General features: G+C 44.4%; 1 protein-coding gene across 5 annotated transcripts in view; it reads right to left on the bottom strand.

Moving 5' to 3' along the window:
* Window positions 1-27,089, bottom strand: part of SYNDIG1 (synapse differentiation inducing 1) — a 97,912-nt gene that overhangs the window by 54,247 nt on the left and 16,576 nt on the right. For all 5 annotated transcript variants that reach the window (XR_011140618.1, XR_011140617.1, XR_011140616.1 and 2 more), the window contains exon 3: window positions 14,396-14,533. Coding sequence is in view for 1 of the 5 variants with exons in the window: in XM_068940835.1 (XP_068796936.1) it covers window positions 14,396-14,533 (138 nt within the window). In the remaining 4 variants the exon portion in view is untranslated. The remainder of the gene's footprint in view (window positions 1-14,395; window positions 14,534-27,089) is intronic.

Raw genomic sequence — 27,089 nt, 5'->3', positions numbered from 1 at the left:
AAAAGAGGAGCTCTACAAAGGGCCAGAGCTACTTAATCATAGTCCCCTTCCAACAGCCACCCTGTAAAAGCCCCTCCTTCTGTCCTCTCTGCAAATGAGTAGGAAACAAGGCTCTGTTTCAGCCCTTTCTGAACAAAAGCTGTATCAAAAATCTCCTCCATCCAAATCTAAGAGGCATGTGCAGCCTTCAGACATGCTTACTGCTGCTTTATGCATTGACCATTAAAGGAAATGTAACTAATGTATTTCATAGCAGCACAGGGTTCAGTTACGTGGTCAAATCACCGTATAAATCTGGGAGAGTACAGGTAGTTCCAACAGTGAGTGTAATTTTTACAGCACTCCTAACATAGCTTGCTCTTGCTACCAGGAGGAACAGAGACCCTCTCAACATATTGGCAAAACTGCTTGATGAAGGAAGAAACCTCCAGCAAAATTCACTGGCTTTACTCAGCTTACTCCTCTTGAACATTAGCAGTGGTCATCTGCTCGAACACAGGGTGTCATATATGTCCTGCTGTTATGGATATGAGAGCTCCTAGAAGAGAGCTGAATCTTCAGTACCCATCCCCTCAATGAAGGGCAGCCACTATGATGCCTCATCTATATGTAGCATGGATGAAGCCATGGCTGAGTGGAGTCCCATGTTCACAAAGGAATCCTGAACTGAAATACTCTGTTTCATCCCACGCAACAGTGAGAAGTCCCTCCTTGACCCTGACTGTTGCTTAGATGCCACTTCATTCTTCTGTTTTCAATATTTCCGCTGAGTAGCAAACATGTGGAAAACAAATTCCTAAAGTGTTGGCAGAACAAAGTGAGATATAGCAAGAATAAGAGCCAATGCCTATATGATTTAAATAATCATTGTTGTAGTGGAAATACTGAAAGCTCTGGGAAACAAGAAATTTATTTCCACCACAATTTTGGAATAGCCACTGCACGTCACATAGCAAGAAGGCCTTCACCAAGTTTAACTAAGGAAAGCTTTCCAATATTGGTGAAACGTCCTGAAGATGTATTAGGAAAGGGGCAGGGGACGCTCAGAGTCAGTCCAGCTTAAGCTGAGCTAACCTGTTGCAACTGTGGCTCAAACTGAGACTAAGTGGATGCGCTGAAACTTTAGCAAAGACAATCTGCAGAGTACTTTGACCTACGCTGCAGCAAGGTCCCATAAGGTCACTTAAGTTATTGCTTTACAAGAGTTTCTGTGTAAGTGCAAGCTCCTAATTAATTGCTTCATTAGTTGTAGTCTATAGAAGCCTACTTAGAACAATGGCATACATGCTACAAGGTCAAGGAATGAGGACACATTTAGAAGAGTTATTGAGTGTGGTGTCTTGAATGAAATCCAAAAAAACCCAGGCTGAGATGATTAGTATTTAGTTAGTTCAAAGTCCCAGGTGTCTCTGGAGACCAAATCCCATTTTCTGGAATATCACACCTAGGGGCATTTGGAAATTACTCTGTCTGTCATTATCAGCCCATGGGCCATTCGCAGCTTTTGCGGCATGCCCTTGCCATAGGGAAGGAAAATGGTGGGAGCAGCTATGAGGATCTGAACTGTGAACAGGGAATTCTCCACCAGCTTTTGATCCCCACCATGAAGAGTGAGGATAAGCTTCCTACCACAGATCCCCCAGCAGATCAGTGAGCAAGAAAATGTCCATATCCCAGCCCGGAGTAGTTCCCTGAAGAGCCCTGGAAAGGAGAAAAGATTTGATCTTTTCTGCTCCCACCATCACCTGCAGTCATTTCTCTGCCTCTTGCCAGGGAGAGAAGCCTTACAGAAAGGGTCCTTATGGTGACGTACCTCACACAGGAGTACCGATACTGGGCTGGGCACTAACAGAAACTCTCCCTTCTCAGGCAAAGGGAAGTCAGTGACAAGATGGGGAGATCGTTGCAGCCTGACTCTCCTGGGCATTAAATCCTTTTTGCACCTACACAACACTTTGGAGGCAGCCATACAACAGGAGCAAATCTCCTGAGGCAAGTGCCTATACTCAGCAATCATCCTATAACTCTCAAGGGCCTTCATTCACGAGCAAATATAGAAGTGCTATTGCCATCTGGAGCATTTTGAAGTTGGGGAGGAGCTCAAAGAGGACATGGGATGAACTAAAGGTGCATGTCTATGGTATCACCCACTCGTTTATTCTCCATGAGTGACCTAAAGCACTAGCAATCGCTGATAACAGCTGGTTTGAACTGTGTCCTTATTCTTGGACTTCATGATGGTGAAGCATTCACTACATCCAAAGCAGACAGGATAAGGGACGCAGCAGAGCAGGGACTCCCAACTGCATCTTTCCTGCCCCATGCCAGGACCCCTACTCTTTCACGCCTGCCCTCTCCCACCCTCTTTGAAGAAAGGTGACTCCCTCTGAGAATGAATATGAATTTGCAAATATGATTTGAATCTACTCAGCCAACCCTGACTCTTTCACACTTAGAGATAATATAAGAAACTACCTGACATGGAAATGTCATTTATAATTCATTGCTGATCACTCCACATAATGAGTATATTTTACTACCACACTGGCATGGGAGAAGAGGGGGAGAAGAAAGATTTCTGTGGTATGAAGAAGTTGGATTTTTTTTCCCCTGATAACATAAAATATTGAGTTAGTTTCATTATCAACAGTGCATTCACACCATGTGTCTTGATAGGTGCATTTTAATGCCCTGCCTACCTCTGTGGATACACCTGGAGGCAAAGCATCCAAATGCTAGCATTCTTTGGATTAGGAAATGGTCTTTGAGAACAATGCAATAACTTTAGATAATGACTAATATTTCACGTCTCAGTGAAAGACTTCAACCACCTGAGGCACAAATGAACCAAGGACTGGAAACAAGGTACTCCAGAGACAGGTAAGAGGTAGGACCAACATTGTTTCGGACCAAGGCCAGAGTTATTGAAGAAGGAGCATGTTTGTCTGTCTGAACACTCTAGGCAGCCTGAATTTCTAGTTGTAGCATCAGGGAAGCTGTTCCAGGTTGGCTCAATATTTTGTCCAGGGTCATAGGAACAAAATGCAATCTCTCCATCTACTTTAACGGGATGGGTTTATCTCCTGTTGGCCTTGTGGCTCTCAAGCTTCTTGGCTAACAGGGAATTTAACTTTATAGAGGTCCCCTTGGACAGGGCCACTAGCAACAGAAGCCTTTTATCATGTTGCCTCCCAGGGCCTCATGGTATGACTCTTCTTCTACATCTCAGTTTTCACTTGAAGAAACCCTTGCACTCAATGGGAATGTCTATAGGCTCACTGTGGAGACAGCGTTAACAAGCACCTGCACTGCAGTAAAACCTCAGAGCGCGACCACTCCAGTGACGCATGCTGCTCAGGCACAACAGCAAGAAAAGTGGCAGCCCTGGAGAATCTCTTCCTCTCTCAAATACCATAGCAGTTTATACAACAGCCGCCTGCCCCTCTTCTTCAAGATTCTGCCCTGTGGTGGGGCTACCCACCTATTTTGATTCAACAGGTAGTCCGATATTTATTTTAGGCTGAGGAGTCATTGCTCTTGAAAATGCAGTGCAGAGTTTTAGATGCAAATTGCACAGCTGCAGGAAGATCTCAGTCCCTTCCTTTTTGACTTTGTCATATTTAATTCCTCTCTCTCTATATAAAATATATATTTTTATATATAACTTCATTTCTTGTCTGCTAATGGGAAGTCAGATAATCCAACGAGGAGTTACAATTATCTACCAGGCATCTTTGGAAATAGCAGATTACTAGATTCAAGCAGAAGTGTTTTTCTGCAGCCCATTTAAAACAGATACGTAGATTGTAATCACAAGTGATCAATTCACTTTGCTGTCCATTCAAACAGAGTAGTAATTCAGTAGCCCTCTCTAAAATAGCAGCTGAGAGATAGCAAGCTGCTTATTTAAGATTAGAATACAGGCTGGGGTCTCTGGTACACAATGCTGATTTCTCTGAGAGGGAGGGAAAAAAGTTTCTGAACATTCATTCTGCAGGCTGCCAAAAGGTTAACCTTAAAAATCTTTGCTGTTGAAAACATCCATTAACTTTATTGCTGCATATATTAAACATCGAATGTGCGAGCCCCCTTTCTTTTGTTTTTATTTTAGAAAAGGAATCTATCACTATGCAAGATGAAAGAAAGCTCTATTATATAAAGAGCACCCAAAGAACTTCTCCAGAAATACATTCTGATTTCTTTATCACAGGAGAATTCAATGGGGATCATTTATCACCTTGGATGAGAGGACATTCTTCACACTGCCTTGCCTTCTGATACACTCAAGCAGCATTCGAAGTTGCACTTTTTTGGCTCCCCAAACAACTCTGCAGACAGTGGGATGATCAGAAGGGAGGAACCACGTTCCCTTCCCAGTTTTGCAACTGATCTCTTCTTTTCTCACCCCTCTTTTTGCAGGGGAAGCTACTGGGATGAACACTGTCCAAACTCACTACCTCAGCTGTTTTGGGGCCCAATGCTATTCTCTGTAATCCAAATCCATTGAAAATTTATTGACATATTACGATGTTTTCCATAGAAGCGTCACTGGTAGGATTTGAACTGAAAGAGGGTTTACAGCTAGGGCTGAGACACCAGCTCATTATGTATGTAGCCCCCAAGCATGGGGGGCTCACTCCTGAATGCAGAGAAGCCAGGAGGGACTTCTTCACACCATCTCAAGTCAGGCTTTAAGAAAACTGCCTGTCTTATCACTCTGTGATGAATCCTTGGCATATGAAGTATCCGAGATGGAACCAGTGGTCAAAAAACATTAGAGATCCCTGCTGGCAATAATTTTGCCTTTACCTCCACTTAGAAAAGCAGGGTGCCAAAGCACAGAGTGGGTTGAATCCCTGCAGGAGCTGTCTGTCACAGTGCCATTAACTTATTGATCTGTGACCACGGAGAGCAGCTAGGGAGTTGCTTTCTGGACTCCAGCAGCACCAGTGGTTGCAAAAAAATAAGAGGCAAACGCAAGGACATTTCAAAAAAACTCCTGAGGTGCCCAGAATAGATTATCTCACCCATAAATCCAAATGCCTGCATCTAAACATTAGGTTTCTCAGACCTTTGCAGGGCTGGAAAGTAGTGCTTTGTTTTCCAGGAGGAAACTAATGACTGCCACGCCACAGCTCCACAACCCTACTTCGCTGGAAGGTACAAAATCACGCGCCCTGCTCTTGTCCTTGGACTGGGAGCATGCTCCCTCTGTGTCCTCTCCTGGAATATAGTTCTCCCTAGAGGCTCTACCTCTGAAGTTGGGAAAAGTAAATATTTACCTGCGACACCCGAGGCTTACTAGCAAAAGCCGGTGTTAATAGGATGTCCCTACTAACAGAATGTGTCTTCATTGCCTAAGCTTAAAAAAAAAAAGGCAGGCCAAGACTAAAAGGTTGTTTAAACTCAACGAGAGGCAAGCGCCTAAATGTCAGGTTGCCTGAATCCCCTGATCAATTGCTGCAGAAGATTTATTACTCTACTCTTTAGATGTCTCCATCAGAGAAGGGAAAAAAAGGCCTCTGAACATTAATGTGACTTGTACGGACTCACTAGGCTTAATGGCAAGAGTGCAAGTAACCAGTCGAAATTACATTATTCTGTACTGAAATAATCCTCATTGTCTGTGAAATAATGAGCCAATAGATTAACAACAAAAAGCACTAGCAGGACAAAAAGAGGATGCCAAGAGGGAGTAATGTTTTACACCCTTGGAGCATGACTACATCGATATATCCCGCGGCTCCGGCTCTCCCAGGGTAATGTGCGAGGCACAAGTGTCTGCTCTAGAACAATACAGTGTACAGAGTTTGCCATTGTGCAGGATGTTCTTGTTAATAAAAAGACCCCCTCAACTCCTCAAGCGTTTCAAGTTGGTTTCTTTTCTTCTGGACCAACAACTTCCTTGTAATTAAACACCTACATAATGAATTGAACCCTCCCGGGAATGCTACTTGTGAGCTACCTTTCCAATTATTTAAAAGCAGCTTAAGGGCTAAAGCAATCAGGCTGTTCATTAATCTAATCCCCTTTTGTAGCTGTGATTTGTGACTTGGAAATGTGACCATATGATCAAAGGGACAGAGAGAAACGAAGAGGAAATTATGCAAGTTACTTAAAAAGTCCTATGACCCAAGACATCACCAGCACACTGAAATCAGCAGATGCTGACAACACACTGCAATTCACCATTTTTGGTGTGCACAAACCTCTCACTTCTCAGGACATATCTACCCCAAAGGGAAGAATCAGCAGAAGCAAAGCCTACCCACACTTTAAGCACTGTCTGGGAGCCAGCTCCAGCCAGGAAAGCAGAGAATTGGATGAGCTGAGAATTAGCAATCCCCACTTCTGCACAGTTATAACAGTCTGAAGCAGCACTGCTTCTAGCAGCCCCCTCAGGGGGTCAAAGGACAAGGAGACATACTCTGCCACTCCATTCTAGGCTAGTTTTTTATTCTCCGAAAGGAGCAGAAGTTATAAACCTTGAATGGACTAGACCATGTGACAACCTTTTTGCAAAGCCAAGTAACATCACCCAAATATCCTGAATCCAGGACCAGGGACATCCATTGCAGAACCTCTCTTCCAAGAATGAGAGATCCAGCACTCTCACACAGTGACATATGCAGATAGTTTCTGTCTGTATCACTGCTGAGAACAGCAGCCATGTTATTTAACATTAGCACTGGCTGTGCTTTTCAGTACTCACCACCATCCTGCACCCAACAAATCTACCATCTGCATTATAGGAGCAAGGGGAAGAGCGTGGACAAGCAGCCAGCAGGACCTTCTGCAGACCTGTCCCTTTGAAGGAAGTCTTGTCCATGTCCAGGCCATGCACATCCTCTGCTCCCTGTATGGGCTCTGTAGGCAGAGACCTGGAGCATTATCCTTTGAGCATCTGCCTTTCATGCTGAGCCTGCACAGAGGCAAAGACCTAACTGCAAGGGTAAGCTGGTCCTACCCAGGTTATCTCATACCTTGCTCCTAAATTAACTCTGATAATCACAGCCTCTCATCCACTCACATTTTATCCACTCTAACACAGCTGAAACAAATTTCCTTCTCCTTGATGCCCTTTGCCCTACCTAGACTTCTAAAGCCTGTGGGATCCCTATACTTGCTTCTGCTAAACACTGTGAGATTGAAGCACCTTCACATGAGAAAGAGCCTCAACCTTACTGCTTCACAAGTGAGTGACCTGGCCCCATGGCTAACACTGAAGGGATGTGAGAACACCATGATGCCACTTCCTTGCTGTCCTCCCTTGCTCTACAATGTCAGCTCCCAATGAGGCTGGCTTCCAGAGACGGCTTTCAGCCTTCTCGGAAGGCTGCAAAGGGGTGAGAGAGGGTGCTGCCTGTGAGAGGGACAGCAAGACCTTCTGGAGTCTACCTCTGCATCTGATGACATGTGGTGACAAACCGTATGGTCTTGTGTCTGTCACTCGTGGATGGGCTTGTGCTGCCCTGCCAGGGAGACCATTGGCTTGACACTGCTCCCTTCCTCAGGTTAGCAACCCTACAGGTTAGTATCACAGTAGGGTCTAGAAACCTACCAAGAGCAGGATGCCTGCATCACACACAGGTGGTCCCTGCTCTGAATTGCTGAGCTGACAAGGTAAACAGCAGGTGAAAGCAGTCAGCTAAAACTGGTCTCCAACATAGATCGTGCTCCTCAGGACTGGGCTCAAGTATGTCAAACTACAAATTATGTCTGTCTGAAGAGCCATATGCAAGTATGAGATGGCTGTCTTGTGGTAGCTGTCATTTCAAGACCTTGAAGTGCATATCCTTGCAAGTGCAATGTTTTAACTGGAGTGCATATACATGCACTTATATAGTGATGCAGTTTGTAAGCAGAGCTGCATGAACCTTTGCAAGTGATGTTTACCCACGTTTCCTTGTATAAAACCTTGTTTTCAATTGTTTCAACCTCTGTCAAACCTCAGGGCTGAAATCTAACACGCCAGGAACCTCTCTTAGTCCTCCACGACTATTTTTTGTGTTATGGATGCAGCTAAATTAGCTCAGCTCTTTCTTAAGATGATCACTGAGGAGAAGTGCAAGTCCTAGAGGATATGGCTTGTCTTGGTGAAAATATCTAACCCCTCTGTGATACAAGGATCCAAGAGCCATGGGTACCTGTAAATGAAGTCAGGTAAGCATGAACTGACCCAGCGTCAGCTGGGGGACCTGCACTTCTGTGTGAGTCTCTGGACTTAGTCCCCTCCTCAGTAAGACAGGGTTTGCAAAACCAGTGCTTCTCAGAGGGGTGTTGTGAAAATAACAGCACTGAGAAGTGCAGAGACAATGAAGGGGGTGCGCATAATCCTGTTCTTGATGTTGGGCTTGAATGGCCTTCAGTAAATCAAGTGCTCTCCTTTGAATAAGGGGCCAGAAAGGTAGAGCCAGCAACCCTGCAGAAAACAGTGGAGCTGCTGTGGGGAGAGCAGTCCACCTCTAGGGAATTAAAGACAACCACCCAGGGTTGTCAGTCCATCCAGACAATCCATCACTGGATTCAGGCTACACAGGTATCTCCACAGCTGCTGAGCACATGCTTTCACGGCCCTGTCCACAAGGACCAAGTCACAGCAGTGTTATGTTGGACAAGTTGTGGCTGTAGCCTGCTCTCAGACCCAAATCTGGTTAAAAGCATATAACCATGCAGAAGGGAGCAGAGAGGGGGCAATTCACGCCAGCTGAGGTGGTACTCTTAGGGATTTCAAGAAAGGGCCTCAGGAATTAGGAGCTGGAATGTCAATAAATAATAAATATTAACTAAATGGAATCAATATTAATCAACAATTAAAACTGAAGCAGGCTCAGAGAAACCCGTAAGTCATGGTATCTGTCATCTCTCTAGTGACTGGAAAACAATTTGTGAGCAGTGAACCGCCAAGGGCCAGGGACTCTCATGCAAGGACCAGCAGGCCTACCAAGGCTCTTGGCCACTATGACCTTTTACAGTTGCAAAACTTCCAAACCTTTGATTTGTTCCCAGCACGCATGCATAGGCATGCCCAAACATGGATGCACAGAGCCAACCAAATAACACAGGCATTCGCTTTTTGAATTCCCAGGGCAGATAGCTCAAAGGTTTGTGTGGCTGAAGGCAAAGAAGAGGCTGGGCAGCCCCAGAACACGCAAGGCATCCTATATCCAAGCAGTGTGACTGAGAGCAACAGCCCAGCTTTACACTAGGGATCGTGTGAGTTGATATCCTAATCTAAGACACCAGAAAAAGGCTTTCCCATATAAAGTTTAAGGAGGTTAAAACTCAACTTTCTTTGAAAGTCAGCTCCTCTGTAAAAGTATCACTAACTCGTCCAGGAAATGACACAATGCTGAACAATTGAAAATCCCTTTTGAAAATGTAAAAGCCTGGTGCCTGCTCACCAGCTATTCTCATTGCTTTAGCTGTGCTAACTAGCATATCTTGCAAGTAAAGCTTGGCCTGTTACCTCACATATAACAAGTAAAGCAAAATACGTCAGGTTAGTTTTACTCTTTGTGTGTGCCTTTGCATCTCGGATACAAGGGGATGAATCATCACTGGTACAAACATAGTCTCATGGCCATGAATACCAGCCTCCTGGCCATCCTCTGTTTCCTGACTCAGAAGCATAGGGCAGAGAGGATAAAAAGCCAGGATGGACTAGTAGAGCACGCACAAGTCTTACCAGCACCACCAACTAGTTTGGTGGAGTGTGGCAAGCCACACTACTGCCCTGTCTCGGTTTTCACACTTGGAATGGGATCCATGAGCCAGATTTCTAAAGAATAAACAACAGATAACACCTGGCTGTTATTTCCATGTTATTTTCAGCAGTGGTTAGATGTCAAGATTTGAAGCAGAAGATCAAAGAAAGTGAAATGCATTCATGTGTCCTGAGCTTGTAACCTCTGGTCTCTAATAACGGTTGAGGTCATACTGTATTCCCTCTTCAGGTGGGGACACAAAGATTTTCTCTCTATTCTAACCGGTGATTGCTGAAGCAGGTCAAAATACAGTTTTTTCAAAGCTTCTGCCTCTGAAAATTTGGTAGAAAGTAATGAAGGAGTTCAGAAGTTATCAGGACAAGCTACTATTTTGCCTGATCATATATGCCTGCATCCATAAGAAAGCAGGAGAAACTCCTTTCCCCCATTGCACAACCCCTACTTTTCCTTAAAGACGATCCAAGCAATGATTTTTGGAGCTTTGCCCACTTGAGCAATGCATGGGTGGTGGAAATAATTACAGAGCAGCGTACCCCTCAGTCACTGCGTGAGGGAAGTAATTGCCACACGGAGTAAGTGCAGCAGACGGGAAGTGATTGCTTTCGTGCATTCTGGATGCAGTCTGCCGCCTGAAAGATTTCACGTTCTGCCGGAGAGGAAAGTGGAACTGGATTTGGAAAGCTATTTAAGCACCTAAGCATGCAGAGAAGTGTCCAGTAGAATTTTCAAGTGTTGGTCTATGCCTTTTGAAAAACCCTCTAGACCTGTCTTAGCATTTCTCAGTCTCAGAAAGCCAGTGGAAATCTGGCTTCCGCTGCTTGCAAAAAAGGCAAAGAGGGAGCAGCCTGCGAAAATTTACATTGCCACAGGCAGTGAGGTTAAGCAGGAAGGATTTAGGGGATGACAAAAAAGTTACACAGTCTGCAGGTTAGGAAGGACCTCCTGCTAGTCTGACACAACTCTGGGGAGATTATATGGAAGCTGGACGGAGGAAGTGTTACATATGGCTGTTTCTGTTTTGGCCCAGCTGGCATCTCTCAGACTCTGTGGTGAGGACTCAGCAGGGGTGGAGGGCTCCAGAGGACCATCCCCATCCCACAGGAGAGCAGATACAAAGTAAAGTCTACTCTGCACAGGCAGACCCTGCACAGCTGCGTTGTTCAATACAGATGGGCTCCACAAAGCCTTAAGTCAGCAGTACATCAGCGAGAGCCTTGGTGGAAACACTAAGTCCCACGCAGAGCAGAAGTAGCCCCTGCAGGAAGCACATTGCTTTTTTGGAGTACAGGGAAAATTAATCTTTCGGTTCATAAAGAGCATCTGTGAAACCTTACGACATCAGTCCTTGTGCAGTTCTTTTGCACCGTGACACAGACATATGCAACAGAAGTGTATCGCCAGGTGCTGCGAGCTTTGAACTGAGAACACCTGCGCCTTTGGATTGATGTGCACGCAAATATATCTCCTGCAAATCAGGCCTCGGTTTGTAAATGCATTGTCCTCCTAAAGGAGACCAGGTTTTTGAAGAGTTTGCCACAAATTCTTAAATTCTGGCAAGAAGAATCCAGCCAGCACTGTTGCCTTTGCAATTCCTATGTGTTGAAATTTTTCCCAAATTGGACTTCTTTTGTAGAACTACCCCAGAGATGCCTTGAAAACTAAAAACTTAACAGAGCTCAAGCAACAGCAAAAAAGGTTTGAATGCAAGTGCCAAGCTTTGATCTTCAGTTATAGCTCTGACTTTTGACAAAGGATAGGGAATGTTAGACTACGCTTTTGTATTAACAGGGGATCTCAAATATTATTCAAAAATTCAAGTTAAAAGATCTATATAAATAGAAATCACACGCTAATAGGGCATAACATTTTACTACTTCACATATAAAAGATCACTCTGAATGCTACCTCGTTTCATGAAGTCTCTCACCTTGTTTTCTAAAAGAGGAAATCAGATGGTAAGAACTGTCTTAATCCATCATTATGCCTGACAGTTTTAGAAAGGTCTATTAAAATTTTGATACAGCACAGTCATTGCCAAGACATAGGAAATTCCAAGAATTGAACCGATTCTGACACTCCGTTTGTGAGAGGCCAACATCAAATACTACAAAGGCAGACTGTCCTCTTTCAGGTCTACCTGACCTCCATAACGGTTAATTATGCAATTATATTTCCCAGAGACTATTTCTTCGTAACCCTATAAAAAACCTGTCAAGTTTATGGTCCAAAGTGTGAATCAATATAACTGTTAGTATTAGCCTAGCTAGGTACAGAACTTTGTTTATTTATACCAGCTATTTTAGGGATTTCTCAACAATATAAGGTTTTGGTCTTAATTTGAGCTGACTAGCCTCTTCCACTGAAATGATCTTCCACTGGAAAATGTCAATTTGTTGAAGGTGAGGCTTTGCAGAAGTACCTCTTTCAGTGACACCTCATGGTTTCTCAAGGGCGTGACTGGCCTGCCAGAGGGGAAGACATACAGCAAAGATATCTGCCTGGAAACTTGGGGAGTAGACAGACTAATATACCTGCGCTGGACCAGGCTGAGTAAGGATTTGACCATCTTTCTGTGCAAGATTTGGGAAATGACTTCTCAGCCTACTGACCCATTGCAGGTATAGGGCGAAGAGAATGTCAAAGGGAGGAAAGGAGCATGTAGGGGTGGGATGACGGTGGTGGTGAGTGTTTTTTTGGTGGGGAGAAGTGGAAAGATTTCTACTTCCAATGCAAAAACAGAAATAGAGGTCAAAGTTCCTCAAAAAGGCAGTCCTTCTTCCTCACTGGATCTAGTCAAAGCTTGCCTTGGTGAATGCAAGGGCTCATTTAACAAAGATTTATTTACTATCTCTCAAACTAATAGAAGCAAAGCACCTGCCTGACCTTTCTTGCTGAAGGCTTCTAGTTTTAAGCAGCCACATTCAGCAGTTCCCCATCATTATGCTAAACCAATCCAACCTGTAGATTTCCATTTTTTTCAATGCCTAAAAACTTCGGCACAATATGATGATATTTCCGGGTCTTTGTGTGACCTTTACCACCTTGATTATGCTGCTACCAAGGTAGTACGGTCTTCCAGAATCATGTAGGCCACTGGGATCAGCTCACAGCTATTATGAATGTCCTTTCCTTAGCTTAGCCGACATACTGGCTCTCAGCACATTTGGCTTCTCATCTATGATGATCTTTAGTACTTTATTATGTTGTTTATTTTCCATTTATGTGTTTTTACCATCTAGATAAAACTAGCTAGCAATCTCCAGCCCTCCTGAAGGAACACTACCGCAGGAAATGAATGAATGCACTATTTTCCCCAACATAGAGCAAACGCAAGCATTGTGTTAGTAGTGCCAGGCTCAGAACTCTTCTTTAGCTGCAGCATCAGTTAAAAAAACCCTGCCTAGCCCATGTGTGCGAAAAGGCATGGCCATTAAAGTTGCTGATGAATAGCTCTGCCTCAAGCACCAAACTGCAGAATACCAAAGCGCACGTGGTTTCCACCTGATTCTTTACTTTTTACTGTCATCGTTATCAGGCAAATCCCTTGCCCCAAACTTGAGAAACAAACAGCACTCAGACAAGGAAATTTGTTATCTTCCACTGGACAAACTTTGTCTCAGAGGCTTGGAAGTTCAACGATAGACACTTCATTTACGGTAAAATGGTAGTGCTGTACCTTTTTCTTTGATATTAAAGACTAGCACTCCTCTGATCCAAAGTGCCTCATCTGGCTTGACAAACACGCGGTGCTGGCAAATGTTTAGAGCAGGCAGATTAGAAAGGCCTGTTAGAAAGTTAATGATTTTGGTGCTGTGGTATACAGACTGTAGTTTCCAATAGGCACTGCCACTATCAGTAAATAGAAATATAAGTGAACATTTCCTTGCAGTCACTGATGAGACTATCAGATGAGACTCCTTTTCTGTCATGTTACATTATCTGGCATGCTGAGAAGGAAACTCAGTAATTACTCTGCAGGCACTTATGAAGACATACTTGTCAAAACAAATGATGGGACATTAGGTGGTTGTTAGGCAGAGGCTGGAAACCAGCAAGCTCTTCTTAGGAAGGAAACAAACCAAAGCACTATCACTTCTGTGGTAAAAAATATTTCCATATTAAAAATTGGACAAGAGGAACGAACTGAGCACTTTTTCATGGGGAAAAGTTTTCTTAGAAAACAAATCCACTTCTGCAGAACAGAAATAATTTTTCTGCTCCTGGAAGGATATTAACTGGTTTGCTTTTCCAGATGATCAGCTCGGGAACTAACAGATTAGTTTTTCCCAAAGGGAAATGTGAACATTTAATAGAGTAAGGTGTTTTCCACTAGAAAATCATGCTCACAGAAAATCCCTGGCTGGACATTATATAAAGTGACACGGAACCTGACCATTGCCGGTTAAAACCTAAAATATTTTATAGCTTCCTCCCTCAGTAAAATATCTCACAAGACAAGCACCGTTATCATGGAAACGATATATCAAGAGGGAGACAGAATCACACAGAGGGTCACCCTGCTTAGCTGCCTCCTACCCCCCTGAGAGAGTGTCTCCTCCAGGTTTGGGTCTTGGTTTGGGTCTCAGTGAGCCTTCCCTGCTGTTGTGGAGTCATAGCCACCGCTTGGATGCAAAGCTCTGAATTAGCAGGAGACATTTTTTTGTTACCTCATGAGACAGGTAAAAGGCAGCAATTCCCAGTGGCCAGAAGCAGCAGAGCATGGAGAACACAGTGAGGCCGAGATGATCTCTTGGCGGCATCATCAGGAAATTGTCTTCGCTCTCAGTGTCACTTGAGTAATCACTCTGGAATAGCAAGGGAGAGAGAAATGTAAAGGTGCTGGTTAATGATATCATTATTTCTTCTCTGCCACAGGGCAAGGCTGTGATCATCTGTGCATAAAACTCTCCCCAGTCACTCCATGGCATTTCCTCCACTAAGACGCCAGTCTTCTTCCAGTACTCACAGTGGAAGCCTTCATGTCCCTTATTTATGATAGCCTCACCCTGGGGTCTGTACCATGGAGGGCTCTTTAGATGGGTACAGCTCTGGGCGTTTGTACCCTTTTTGGCAGGAGTTGCACACCCATTCTGCTCTAGTGTGGCCCCACAGAGGAGTCAGCTTCCTCTCCTGAAGTGTCTGCACCAGCCAGTGGCATCTTTCAGGAGGACTTTAGACTTGGGACTGTGACCATGACACACCCCCCTCCCTGCCCTGCTGAAAAGAGCACCGGGGAATGAACCCCCTGTTTTAACAGCGCCCCAGGGCGGGCTGAGAGACCCAAACCCCTATGTCTTCACCAAAATCGAACAGCAGTGATGTGACAGCACAGCTCAGAAGCAGGGCGTTATCTCTGGAAGCTGCAGGTTGGGACAGTAGCTGCCCTGCCAGTATGACTGCTGGGAGGAGCTACCCTCAGCCCAGTGTTTGGAAAACTCTGCAGGGACCTGAAAAGGACCCATTTTTTTATAAGTTCTTTAACTTTCATGAACGAGAGAAAACGAGTCTATGTCTATGTGAACTGGGGTGAATGCAGGCAGGCTGGAGATTCTGAAACATAACGTCACACATCTAATGCAAAAGAAGGTGTAAACGCTGTATGCTCTGCATCTCCCAATCAAACATTAGCCTTCTGGTAGATCACTACTGCAGTGGCCGGAAGGATGTCAACCAGACTTTACTCACTGGGGACATGATCACAAATGCGGCAGAAACCTAAGCATAAGGAATCGCGGTAGCAAAGACCTAAAGAGAAAAAAAAATATGAATTGCTCCAGTGCTAATGGGTTGTTGCCATGTTTATAGTGTGTAGACACAATAGCCTGCCTAGTCAGGATTCTTGGATGCCCCATGGTCAAGCTGCAGCAACCTTGATCAGCAAAAATTTGTTTCATGGTAATTACCAGGAACGGTCCATAACGGACCATTCTCCCATCGCTGAGTGAATAACAATTCTCCAGCATAGAGGGGATGGAAGACAGCCTGCTCTGTGGTGGCTTCCTCCCTGCAGTCAGGGAGGTAACAGGAAGTGAGGCTATGGCCTCAGTTACATTATATCAGTTATATTGATTCACACTATGGTGACAGGAAGTGAGGCCCTTATTCCAGGCTTTGGTGCTACAGGCTGGTGCAAGCAGGATCCTGCAAAGCTTTCTAAATCACCTTGGTAACACTTCCAGCCTGAGACAAGGTGGCTGACAATCTTCTAGAATAAAACTTCCAGGCTTGTATGTCCTTTGCTGAGGGTAGGAGAAATGCTGTGCAGAACCTCACTGAAAGGAAGATTTTTGTGTTATGGTGTAGAAGCTTGTCCTACTGGGTATGGATTCACAGAATCACGGAGGGGCTAAGGTTGGAAGGAGCCTCTAGTCCGTCCAATCCCCCTGCTCAAGCAGAGTCACCTAGTGCAGGTTGCCCAGGACCCTGTCCAGATAGCTTTTGAGTATCTCCAAGGAAGGAGATTCTACAGCCTCTCTGGGCAACCTGTTCCAGTACTTTGTCACCCTCACAGGAAAGAAGTTTGTCCTCATGTTCAGATGGAACATCCTGGGTTTCAGTTTATGCCCGTTGCCTCTTGTCCTGTCACTGGGCACCACTGACAAGAGTCTGGTCCCATCCTCTTGACACTCTCCCTTCAGATACTTATACATAACATTGATAAGATCCCAATCAATCCCAGCTCCCTCAGCCTTCCCTCATATGCGAGATGCTCCAGTCCCCTCATCATCTTAGTAGCCCTCCGCTGGACTCGCTCCAGGAGCTCCATGTCTTGCTTGTCCTGGGGAACCCAGAACTGGACTCTCTACTCCAGGTGAGGCCACATCAGGGCCGAGTAGAGGGGCAGGATCACCTCCCTCCACCTGCTGGCAACGCTCTGCCTCATGCACGCTGGAATCCCATTGGCCTTCTTGGCCACCAGGGCACATTGCTGCCTCATGCTTCACTTGTTGTCCACCAGCACGCCCAGGTCCTTCTCTGCAGAGCTGCTTTCCAGCAGGTCAGCCCCCAGCCTGGACTGGTACATGGGATTATTCCTCCCTAGATGCAGGACACTACACTTGCCTTTGTTGAACTTCAGGAGGTTCCCCTCTGCATATCTCTCTGGGCACACCAACCCATGCCTGAAGTCTTGATGCCTTAGTAGATGTGACAAAGCTCCACTTGGCATCAAGCCAGCAAAATCCTACTGCTCAAGAGGCACCTATTGATGCTATTATACAATTTTTGAGCTTGATGACTTAGCTTTCTGCTTTAATTTTCAGAACTGGTTGTTTAAGCCATCATTATAACCAATAAGCTTTCCTTTCGAGAGTAAGAGGAGAGGGAGGGGGAAAACCCACAGCATTTCTGAAACTGTCTCTTGAAACAGTGCCCTTCACTGAATTTCATGACAGGGAAGAGACAATAGAAAAGGCTTTTGATTATCCAGTTCTTGGCTGAGTGGCATGCTGATATTGTATCTGTGGAGACTACCTGTCTGATATTTCAAACTGCCTTTTCTTTTAGAAGAAATGGAGCAAAGATTTTCTAGATAACTTTGATCAAATGATGAACCAGAAAATTAACAGTTATGCTGCTTTCTAAAGGGATTAAACACTCTCAGGGTGGTGGAATCATGACATTTTTGAGAGTTTCCATGTAGATTTGAGAGGTGGTTATTAGATTGCCAGAGAATAATAGCAGAAGTTTTCCTAATTATGCCAACACAAAAACTCTTATCAGGAAAGATTAAGTCACCATAGTAATATACTAATTTAATAGTAGAGTCACACTGTGAATCCAATTTTGATGGTTGAAGTCCTCATAGGAGCAGGAGGAAAAGGTACCTAATGGATCGGGTGATCTGATTGTCAAACACCAGGAGCGACAGAATAATTATGTTCAGAAAGCCCTGGGCTTTGTAGCCCACACAGAAACCAGAAGGGCTCAAAAAAAAAAAAAAGTAATAAATCACAAATTAAACAACAAAAGCTACCTCTTACTCCTTTCAGCTAAACGCTCATTCATCCAATCCAACATTCCTCCCTAATGTTGTTTCTCTTACAACATGCCTCCACTACGCCCAATCCTGAACTTATCTAGTGGTCTTCCCTATCCAGAAACCTTTGTAACATTGGGAAACCTTTGACAATTTGGCTAGCTCGCTGGCTGTCTTCACTTGCTCTTGGTTCTGCAAGAGCTGCACCATGACACTAGCAGGGGATTGGATGTTAGGCATGCTGAGGAGACAGAATTACTGTCACTGGCTACAATCACCTTGGTTTAACCAACTAATCTGGCACAATCAGCGATATTCTTGTTCACGGAAGTGTTCCTTTCATTTCAACAGCCTCCATAAATTTACATGGAACTTTTCATAATTACATCACAATTTCACTAATCTGACTGAAAGCTTTTAACCCTTGCAGAATAAGCTAGAAAAGGGCATGACTAATAATTTTCAAGGTTTAGATGGTGAGCAAAATTATGCAGACAACTTTAGCTTTATTTATGTTGGGTTAGAGGAGTTTAAGTCATCTGAAATATCAAATTATACTGTTTTTCTTGCTAGAGATGTACCACCAATACATTCCACAGCTAAAACATAGGCAATCAAAACAAAACATGTGCATCCAGGAAAAAAAAAAAAGACCTGGCAAAGAACATTCCTGTCTTGGCTGTGACTTTCTACTCATGAATAGAGCAAAGATCCCTAATAGTTACTGTACTAGCAACTCCCAGTTAGTCCAGACCTTTTACTGAGGTGGTAAAGATACGACTAAGTTATCCTAACTAAACAGAGCTCTTTTATCACATCAGTCAGGAGACATTATTGTCTTTTTGATGCTAGAAAAATCTAGGATGGAAACAAGGCCAATGGAGGCAAAATATATCCTAATGAAGCTGTAACCAAGTAGGGAGTCAAGGAACAGCAGCAGCAGCAGCTGGCGGTCTCTTCAGGACGTTGAGGGATTGAGTTCTTTGCAGATGTGACATCTGGTTCCAAAGACTTATACTGCAAATATGCAACCACTTTTAACCACAACACGTGGAGAATATTTACAGAAGGCATTGCCTTTCCACTTCAAGTGAAGGTCTGTCTGGGAGACACATCTGTATGCTTCCATGTGAAAGATGTAATCTCAGCAAGGTCCACAGCCATTGCCAAATGACCTACTGTCTCTGCAGCCCATGCAAGATGTCGCAGTGGGAATAGACACCTGCACAAACAGCACTGTAGCAGCAATGACAAAACGCTCTCTGGATTTGCTGAGCACAGAGCGGAGATCTCCCACTTCCAATGGATGCCTCATAGCAAGATCAGTTACAGTGACATGAACCCTCCTCATCCTCGCTGACCACTGCTGCATGTCCTTCTCCAACATGCGTGGAGTTCAGCTGAGAAGACAGCACAGGATAAACCCGTCTCCAGTCTCAGTTTAGCTGCAGAAGTGTCATGGTTGTTATGAGGAGGAAGTGACCTGGAATGCCGGCAAGACTAACTCTCGTCTTGCCAGTCAGAAGGTCATGCCCCGTAGGACATCTCCCCAGATCATGAATATCCTGCAGAAAGCACATTGGCCTACACAGATGAGTGTTGATTATAGCAGTGACAAAGAAGGAAAACAACTTTTTTCCTTCCTTCTCTCCTTCCTTCCTTCCTTCTTTCTTTCCCTCCTGCCTGCCTGCCTGCCTGCCTGCCTTTCCCCTGGTTATGTGGGAAAAGGACCTGGAAATGATGGACTCTTTCTCCAGTGGATTAGGCGATGACTCCAGATGGAAGGCTCTTGTTGAACCAATTGAGACTGCCACACAGCAAGCTCTTCACCTTTGTGGTGTGCATGCATGTTTTTAATTAGTGCACCTCTCTGCAGCCCTAAACTGCATTAGGCACAAGCGATGTGGGCAGAACATGAAGCGGATTGCTACAGAAGGTGACAGAGGATGAAGAGGAGACGTGAACTTTGCTGGGAGAAGGAAGAAGTCTACTTCCTAGAAACAGAATATGTGAGATTTTGCAGAAACTGGTATTTAGGTGACAATCCAGCAGGAAATCTTGAGCTCTATATTCAAGGAGGGGACTTCTGACATTTCCTGAATGGCCTGGGTGAGAAGCTAGCCTTGAATGTAATCACAAATATTTTCCAGTGATGGCCAGCCTGGAGACATACAGAGAAGCTGAAACACTGATGAATTTCAGTTTTTAAATTTGAATTAGCTGTTTCAGTTGATAGTAATACTACCTGAACAAACGAGTACAGAAGGGAGGGAGGATAGGAAGAGGATATATAGCAAGAGGTGGTACATCACGTAGAGCTCCAGTCCTGAAAAGACTATGGCTTGGGAGCAGGAATCAACCAGCACAGAGCAAGACTCTCTCTGTACAAAGAGTTGAATGTAGAGTTTGGATCCCGGACTGTTTTACAAGGCGGTGACTATGAAAAGGATTGCTAGACCAGAGTCCAAGATAAAGAGCAATCTGAAAATCAACTTCCACCGTGATGCACCACAGAAGAAACAAACATGATTTGTGGATGGCAAAGGAAAACTATAGTACTACCGTCACCTACATATCACCCAGGGCCTTCCAGGTCTGCTTCTGGCAGCACCAAGTATGTTGGAGAAATTAGGAATCAGAAAGCAGGTACATGCATGATGCCAAAGAAAACTTTCTACACAGGAAGAAAGTAAAGGAGGTAACTTCCCTTGTAAGTTTAATTTAAGATGTGATATTATCACGGTCTGTTAGTGCCAGCATGAGTAGATAATTTCTCATCGGAGACAATTCTTTTGTTTGGGAGAAAAGCATGAGAAACCCCAGTAATTGAATGTGGAATAGCAGAAGAGCGGACACAAAGGTGCAGATTTTTAATAGAGATGGTGATGAACATTTTTCTGCGGTTGTAATGGATTTTCTTATTACTCAAAGCCCTTTTTAAAATTGAGGTTAGCTATCTCTAAAAGTTATGTGTTTTACCTGAACCAAGACATTACGAGCGAACAAAGGCTCTCCAGACAGCCTTCCATGGACTGCCTGTGATAAACTGGAGGTTGGACTTGATGGTCACATAGTCCCTACTAGTATTAAAATTAGTCACGCTGGCAAAGTCTGACAGCAATATCTGCTGTGAACTACAGCTGCCAGTAACTTCTGATGGATTTTTCAAGAAACAACCCTTTTGGTATTACTCCTTTCTTCCTTTCAAAGCACCAATTCAGCAACACACACGGCATACAAAACAAATGTGTGGCATGGCCCTGTGGGTTCTGCTCCAAATACAAGTGGTCCAGTGGTCTGTTTTTGACAAGGACCAACAGAAGATGCAACTCTAAGATAATACATGTTCTGTTTCCCTCTGCATAATGCCTGTTTCAGTAACGTGGTTAAACATGATGCCATATTCTGACTAGCACTTCTCACTTCTTTGCTCTTCTGCAAGCAGTCTGATTTCACCTGTATGGATCAGATGACAAAAGTAGCATGCTAGATGGCAGCTCTCCTGCGAAGGGCCCTATTTTATCACTGCTCTGCCTCAATATATGTACATGTTACTGAGCACCATCTGGATGACACTTACTTAAGTGGTGATGGCTCCTAAAACCCATTGCTGTCATATATTCCTTATCCTGATGTTTTATACTTTTTTTTTTTTTTTGCTGTTTTGCATTTTGCAGTTGTGCCCGTTCAACTTTGAAGGTATTTAAATGATCCATAATCCACCGACTATGACCTGGTCCAAACGAGTCTTGCTCGCCAACTCCCATTCTAAAACGTCTTGTCAATCAAACAGCCAGCCATTCAGGATGTGCTTGCTTTGTGTAATTCAAGAATCCAGATATAGGAAGGCTTTTAATTTTTAACCTTGCAAAACCAAAACACATCAGTGGCACAACCTCAGTGCAGCTGTCCAAGACCATTCTTCCTCCTGTCTCCCTAGATTTTGATCGTCTCCCTTGTGACGCTTTGTAGACACCCACAGCCACCCTATCTATGACTCACCAGTAACTTGCATTCACCATGTTGCCTCTGGAAGGGGATTACTGCAGAGAGCAATAAACAAATGCATACTAAACTAGGTGAGCTGCCACATTCTCTTAAATCACACTCTTTCTCTCAAAGAGCAGACTCTTTCTCTCAAAGAGCAGTAATCACCAACATAGAGTAAATACTCCTTATCTTTATGCGAGTGACAGGGGCTCCCAACAATCCCTTGAATTCATGGGGAAGGCACACGTGTATCACAGCATGTTCATTGCCTTGGCAGATGGGCCAGCAGCTGCAACTAGGAAGTGGCTCTCAGCACCTTATGCTGTGAACTGTTAAGAAGGGTGAAGCTGCTGCTAATGCAACGTACTTTGGCATTGTTACGCATCATGTCAGCAGGGTACTCATGGGGCCTCACTTTATGGTTCTCAGTCAGGGAGTGGAGTATTTCCACAGCCAGCAGACACCAAATTCATGCAAGGGGTTGTTCACAGCAGGAGCACAGCAGGTGTTCTCCACCCCACCTTCTGGAGGAGATGGTGTCACCATTGTCTGTTGAGGAAGACTAGGGAGATAATGCTCTCTCTCCCCTCTTCCCTGAGATAATTTAGCTAGAAGAGTAACAGTGTACAGCTCAAGATAGGGGAGGTGACCCTTCAAGCCCACTTGGGCTCTTGAGTAATAAAAGTAAAGCAGAAGGTCTCTCAACACAGCTGAAAGATTGGTCTCTGCTCTACAGCTGACACGGCTTTCTTTGTGCTTCAGGCTTTAAATAAGTGTGCCATCCCCACCTTCTGCAAATAGCACCATGCAGTTCATCCACAGTCCCTATTGCTTACATGCTGGAGGCTGGGGACCTCACTGTAATCGTGTCAGAGTGACAACTCAGAGAAGTCATGATGCAGAAAGAGAATCGTTCTGGGCCCTGACTGTAATTAATAAGATTAATTGAAAGGCATTTGGAGACTACTGAAGGTGACTTCCCAGCCATGATCCCTTCACCAAGGTCTGGATAATAAAGGTTAATATCCCTTGACATGGCTCAGTATCTCTAAACTCCAGTGGCTCCTCCTTTAAGGGAGGAAAATAAATCAAATGCTAATGAAACGTAATCACTTTTGTAACTCATTAATATTGTGCCTGTGAAGGAACATAGGGACATAAGGCATATCCTATGAGGTCGGACCAATGGTCCTTCGAACCCCGTGTTCTGCCTCTGACAGCAGCAGCAGGACACGGTGTGTAAGAAGTGCACATGAACCTGGACACTTTGTCCGTAGTACATCCTCTGTGCTCCCTGAGCATCCACAACTCTTGTGTGAGATGTTAGAAGGAACAGCCTTGCCAATTCCTTTTGATATCTGCTCATGGATTCGTTGTCCATGAATCTAATCTCCTTTGAACCTGCTGATCCTCCACAACCTCCTGTGGCAGCAAGTTCACCAAATTTCACTACCCGCTGCGTAAAGAACAAGCTTCTGTTATTTGTGTTAAGCCAATCCCTTACTAGTTTCCTTGAGTGTTCCCTGGTTCTAGTATTACCGTTCTGGTGAACAACAGCTCTGAATTCAGCCTAACCTTCACCTTCTATATTCTATAAAATTGGCTCATACATCCCTTGGCCTTTCAAAATGGAGAGTCCCAACCTTTTTTCTCCCCTCCTTGTAAGCGGGTTGCTACATCCCCTTGATCATTTTACTTGCCCTTTTCTTACTCCACTATGTCCTTAAGAAGTGGGGACTGCGATTGCACACACCACTCAGAAAGCGAGTGCGCCAAGCTTTTATGCAGTGGCAAACTGATCCTTGCCCTGTGTCTTGTTCTCAGTACTATTCCTTATGATACCCTCCATCTTGTTGGATTGTTAGCTCACTCTGAACACTGTTCTCTGAGACTTCACAGAACTGTCAATGATTTCTCTGCAGTCTCCTTCCTGAGTTGTAGCTCCCAGTTACAAGCTCAGCATCATGTCCACATGGATTATTTTTCCATAAATGTATTACTTTCCATTTATTTACACTGAGCCTCAACTGCCACCACTTTGCCTACTCAGTTTTGTGCGGTCCTTTGAGTTGTTCTCCACTGTCATGGCATCTGAGTACCCAAAAGAACTTAATACTATCCACAAACTTGGAGATTTTTTCTGACCTCTCCCTTACCAGCTTAATGATGAAGCTGTTGAATAAAATTAACCCTAACAACAGTTCCCCACTGCTGCCTCTTCTCCATTCTCAAAAATGACCATGAAACCCTATCCTCCCCTGGAAGGCATTTGGGGATTTATGTCCTAAACTGAACTCCTTAAAAGCAGAAATTGTTCAGTTCAGAAACCTGCAGGCACTAACAGATCACCTCTCCATGTGCAAATTTCACGGCCTTGCATAAGCCACATGCCTCCATCATGCCATACCTCACAGCATGGAGCACTGCTGTGAACAGATTCCCACAGCCAAGATATCTGACTAGCTGCTGCTGAAAGAACCGTTGCAACTGCTTTAAAAGCAAAGCTTCACCCTTGGCTCCATCCTGTTTGTGTGTTTTCATGTCACTGTGGAGAGCAACTGGGAAAGAAAAGATTGCGCAGCCTTGCCTTGGGATGCCGAAAGTTGTATGAAGGGATCAGAACCATTGCATCCAAGGTTTAATTACTAGTCTCATTAATTTTGACCTGCTAAGTAAGAATTTGACTGCAAAAGTCTACAACTCATCATCAACTTGTAAAACTGCCTTCTAAAGCAAAGCTAGCTGGAGGCACCAGAGGAGCCCAACTTTGCCTCTGAAACCAAAAAAGAACAAACTACCACTAAATAAAGGACAAATGGATGGAATGCCAAACATCTAGAAAAGAGAACTTCATTTCTCACCTGAGAGAATTGATGAAAAGAAGAAGCCATGACAACCAAATTGCAACTGAGAAGAATATGAGGATTCTGAAGGAAGACTGAGAAGAGTGTTGCTCTGCACTGAAGCTGGGCTTAGAAACCATTATGTATAGCTGGGGAGTAAAGCTACACCTTGCACATTTTTGCTGGATCTAGCCTGTACGTTTTGTGCAATGCTGTTTTTCATTACTTTCCAGGAAATAAAACATCCTATAGACTGCAGACTCTTGCTTCCAGTAGGTATTATACTGTAATTTCAGCTGTCCAGAATTCCACTCAGATGTGGTTGTTGAGAAAGTTCCTTCCAAAATAGGACCTTCATGTGTGAATTTTATTTCTGCATAAGCATTCCAGGAACATAAATGCAGATCTATATATGGTCCCACGCTTTATTGGTTAAAGTCCATTTTCAAGTGTCAGAGAAAAAAGGTGACTTCCCTACCTCATACCAGTGGGTACTTCACTGCAACTGCTTCCAGAAGAAAGTGGTCACTGGTTAGGTCTGGGCATGCACCGCACAGATCATTGGCTTGTCCAGTAATCTAGCATGTTCACCCCAGCCTGCTCTTTGTCCACACTGCAGAGCTGTGCCGAAGGGGAACCCCACCATGTTCAGCGCCCCAGGGGATGTCCAAGAAGTCTTTCTGGATGACTGGTCCCGGGCAGAGCTCAGGACACAACAGCCCTGCTCTTCTCAACACAAAGCAGGATATTCCAAGTCTGTGCAAGGCTAACAGCTGGCAACATTAAAATAAAACAAACCTGTTGTGGGGCTCGATGTGTACAAACCCCCTCCAGGGCTTTTTCACATTGCAGAAGAGACACACCAGGAGGTCCTTGGGAATACTGAGAAGAGGGGTTACCTGGAAAAGAAGGCGGCTTAGGATCCACCTTCTGTCTCTCTATATTTTTAGGCTCAGGTTGGAGGCATGAGTTTCACAGCAGCATGAAGCTCTTTGCAAGGGAAAAAAAGAAGGAAGGTTTAGCTTGAAAGCACTACATTTCTTTTCTTCTTTTACTCCCTAGAACATTCTGTTTATTTCATTTTGCAGAGGCTGTTTCAGACATTGCTCAGGAGAAGAAAGAGGTTTTTAAGAGAGAACTCTGATATGTTCTTTTATGCCTCACATATGAATAATTCACCTTGTTGCAGTCCTGCATACCATCAATAGCTTGGGTTTCTCTAAATAAGCCAGCTCTCTAGGGGTTAGGAGGAAGACTAGCAGGAGCGTAATATGACAAATGATGTTTCTGGATAAAAGATGGCAGTGCATTTACACATGAACTCTAACAGGATGGTTTTTCAGCTAGGAACTGGTATAGTATTTCACTGCCACCCCATTTAACAAGTTGTCTGTCCATTAGTAGTGGCATAAAGAACTCATAAGATATTTATAAGCGTTCCAGCAATACCTAAATACGGAATGATTTGATGTCAGGGATGGGCACAGAAAGGATAAGTTTAAAGCTTTGACAGAATGTGCAGCCTTCTGCTTTCATGCCTGGTAATTGCTGGAGAAAAGTGGGGCAGTATATGCTAATGAGAGCTGTTTCAGAAATGTTTTTCCCTCCAGACAATTATGATTTTCATAGGCAATCTGAATAACATTACACCAGTACCTGAGAAATGCTGCTGGTAAAAACAAACAAACAAACAAGAAGTTAAACGTGGCTAAACTGTTGTAGCAATGGGTACGACACCTAGTTTGGATGTCTCCTGCTCCTCTGCCACATCTCCCAGGATTTTTCAGAGTCCCCAGGCTTGGAAAGGGAAGGAGATGCTTCCTTGCAGGCTTTGGTGACTCACTGGAGGCACTGCTGAGCTTGGCAGACCCATCCTGAAGGCGATGAGAGGTAACAGAGCAGCAACCACCACAACCTGGCTGGGGGGGGGGGGCTATTTGGTCAAACCCAGACCAAATCACTGTCACTCAAAATAGCTGCTGTTTTCCAGAGAGTTTCTCTGCAGCAGTTTTCTGCAGGAAAAACAACATTTTTTCCTGGTTTTCAAAAGCCCAGCTCTCTTTCTTTAAAAACAAAACCTTGGCAGAAACACGTGGACTGGCAGGTTCCATAAAAGCTGTTCCCTGCATGTGGCTGTGGGTTCCAGTATTACAGGGTGGACGTCTTGCAAAGGGCTGAGTTAAATTTTTCTCCACTTCCTAAGAAATTAAAGATCCAGTCCTGAAAACGTCTGGACAGGTGCTTGGCACTAACGAGGGCAGTGCCAGGGAGACATGGGAAGGGCAAGAATGGATACAGCTCACAACCCCAGGGTCTCACGGAGGGTGTTTTATTGAGATGCCTGGGTTGGTAATCCACTTGCCTTGCCCTGATGCACATAGAATAGGAGGTGGCCCTGGGCTTTTGAGAGACAGCAGCTTTTCTGCACAAAGCTCCCCCCTTTTGCTAAGGTTTGCAAATATACTCTTTCTCTTACTTCTTGCTTTTCCCAGCCAACGTTAAATCAGCATCATCACACAGCAAACAGCTCCTAGACCAACAGAGGCACTC

This window comes from Struthio camelus, chromosome 3 (assembly GCF_040807025.1).
Source record: "Struthio camelus isolate bStrCam1 chromosome 3, bStrCam1.hap1, whole genome shotgun sequence".
In the NCBI taxonomy this organism is placed as follows: domain Eukaryota; kingdom Metazoa; phylum Chordata; class Aves; order Struthioniformes; family Struthionidae; genus Struthio; species Struthio camelus.
This window is presented reverse-complemented; position numbering and strand designations above follow the sequence as displayed.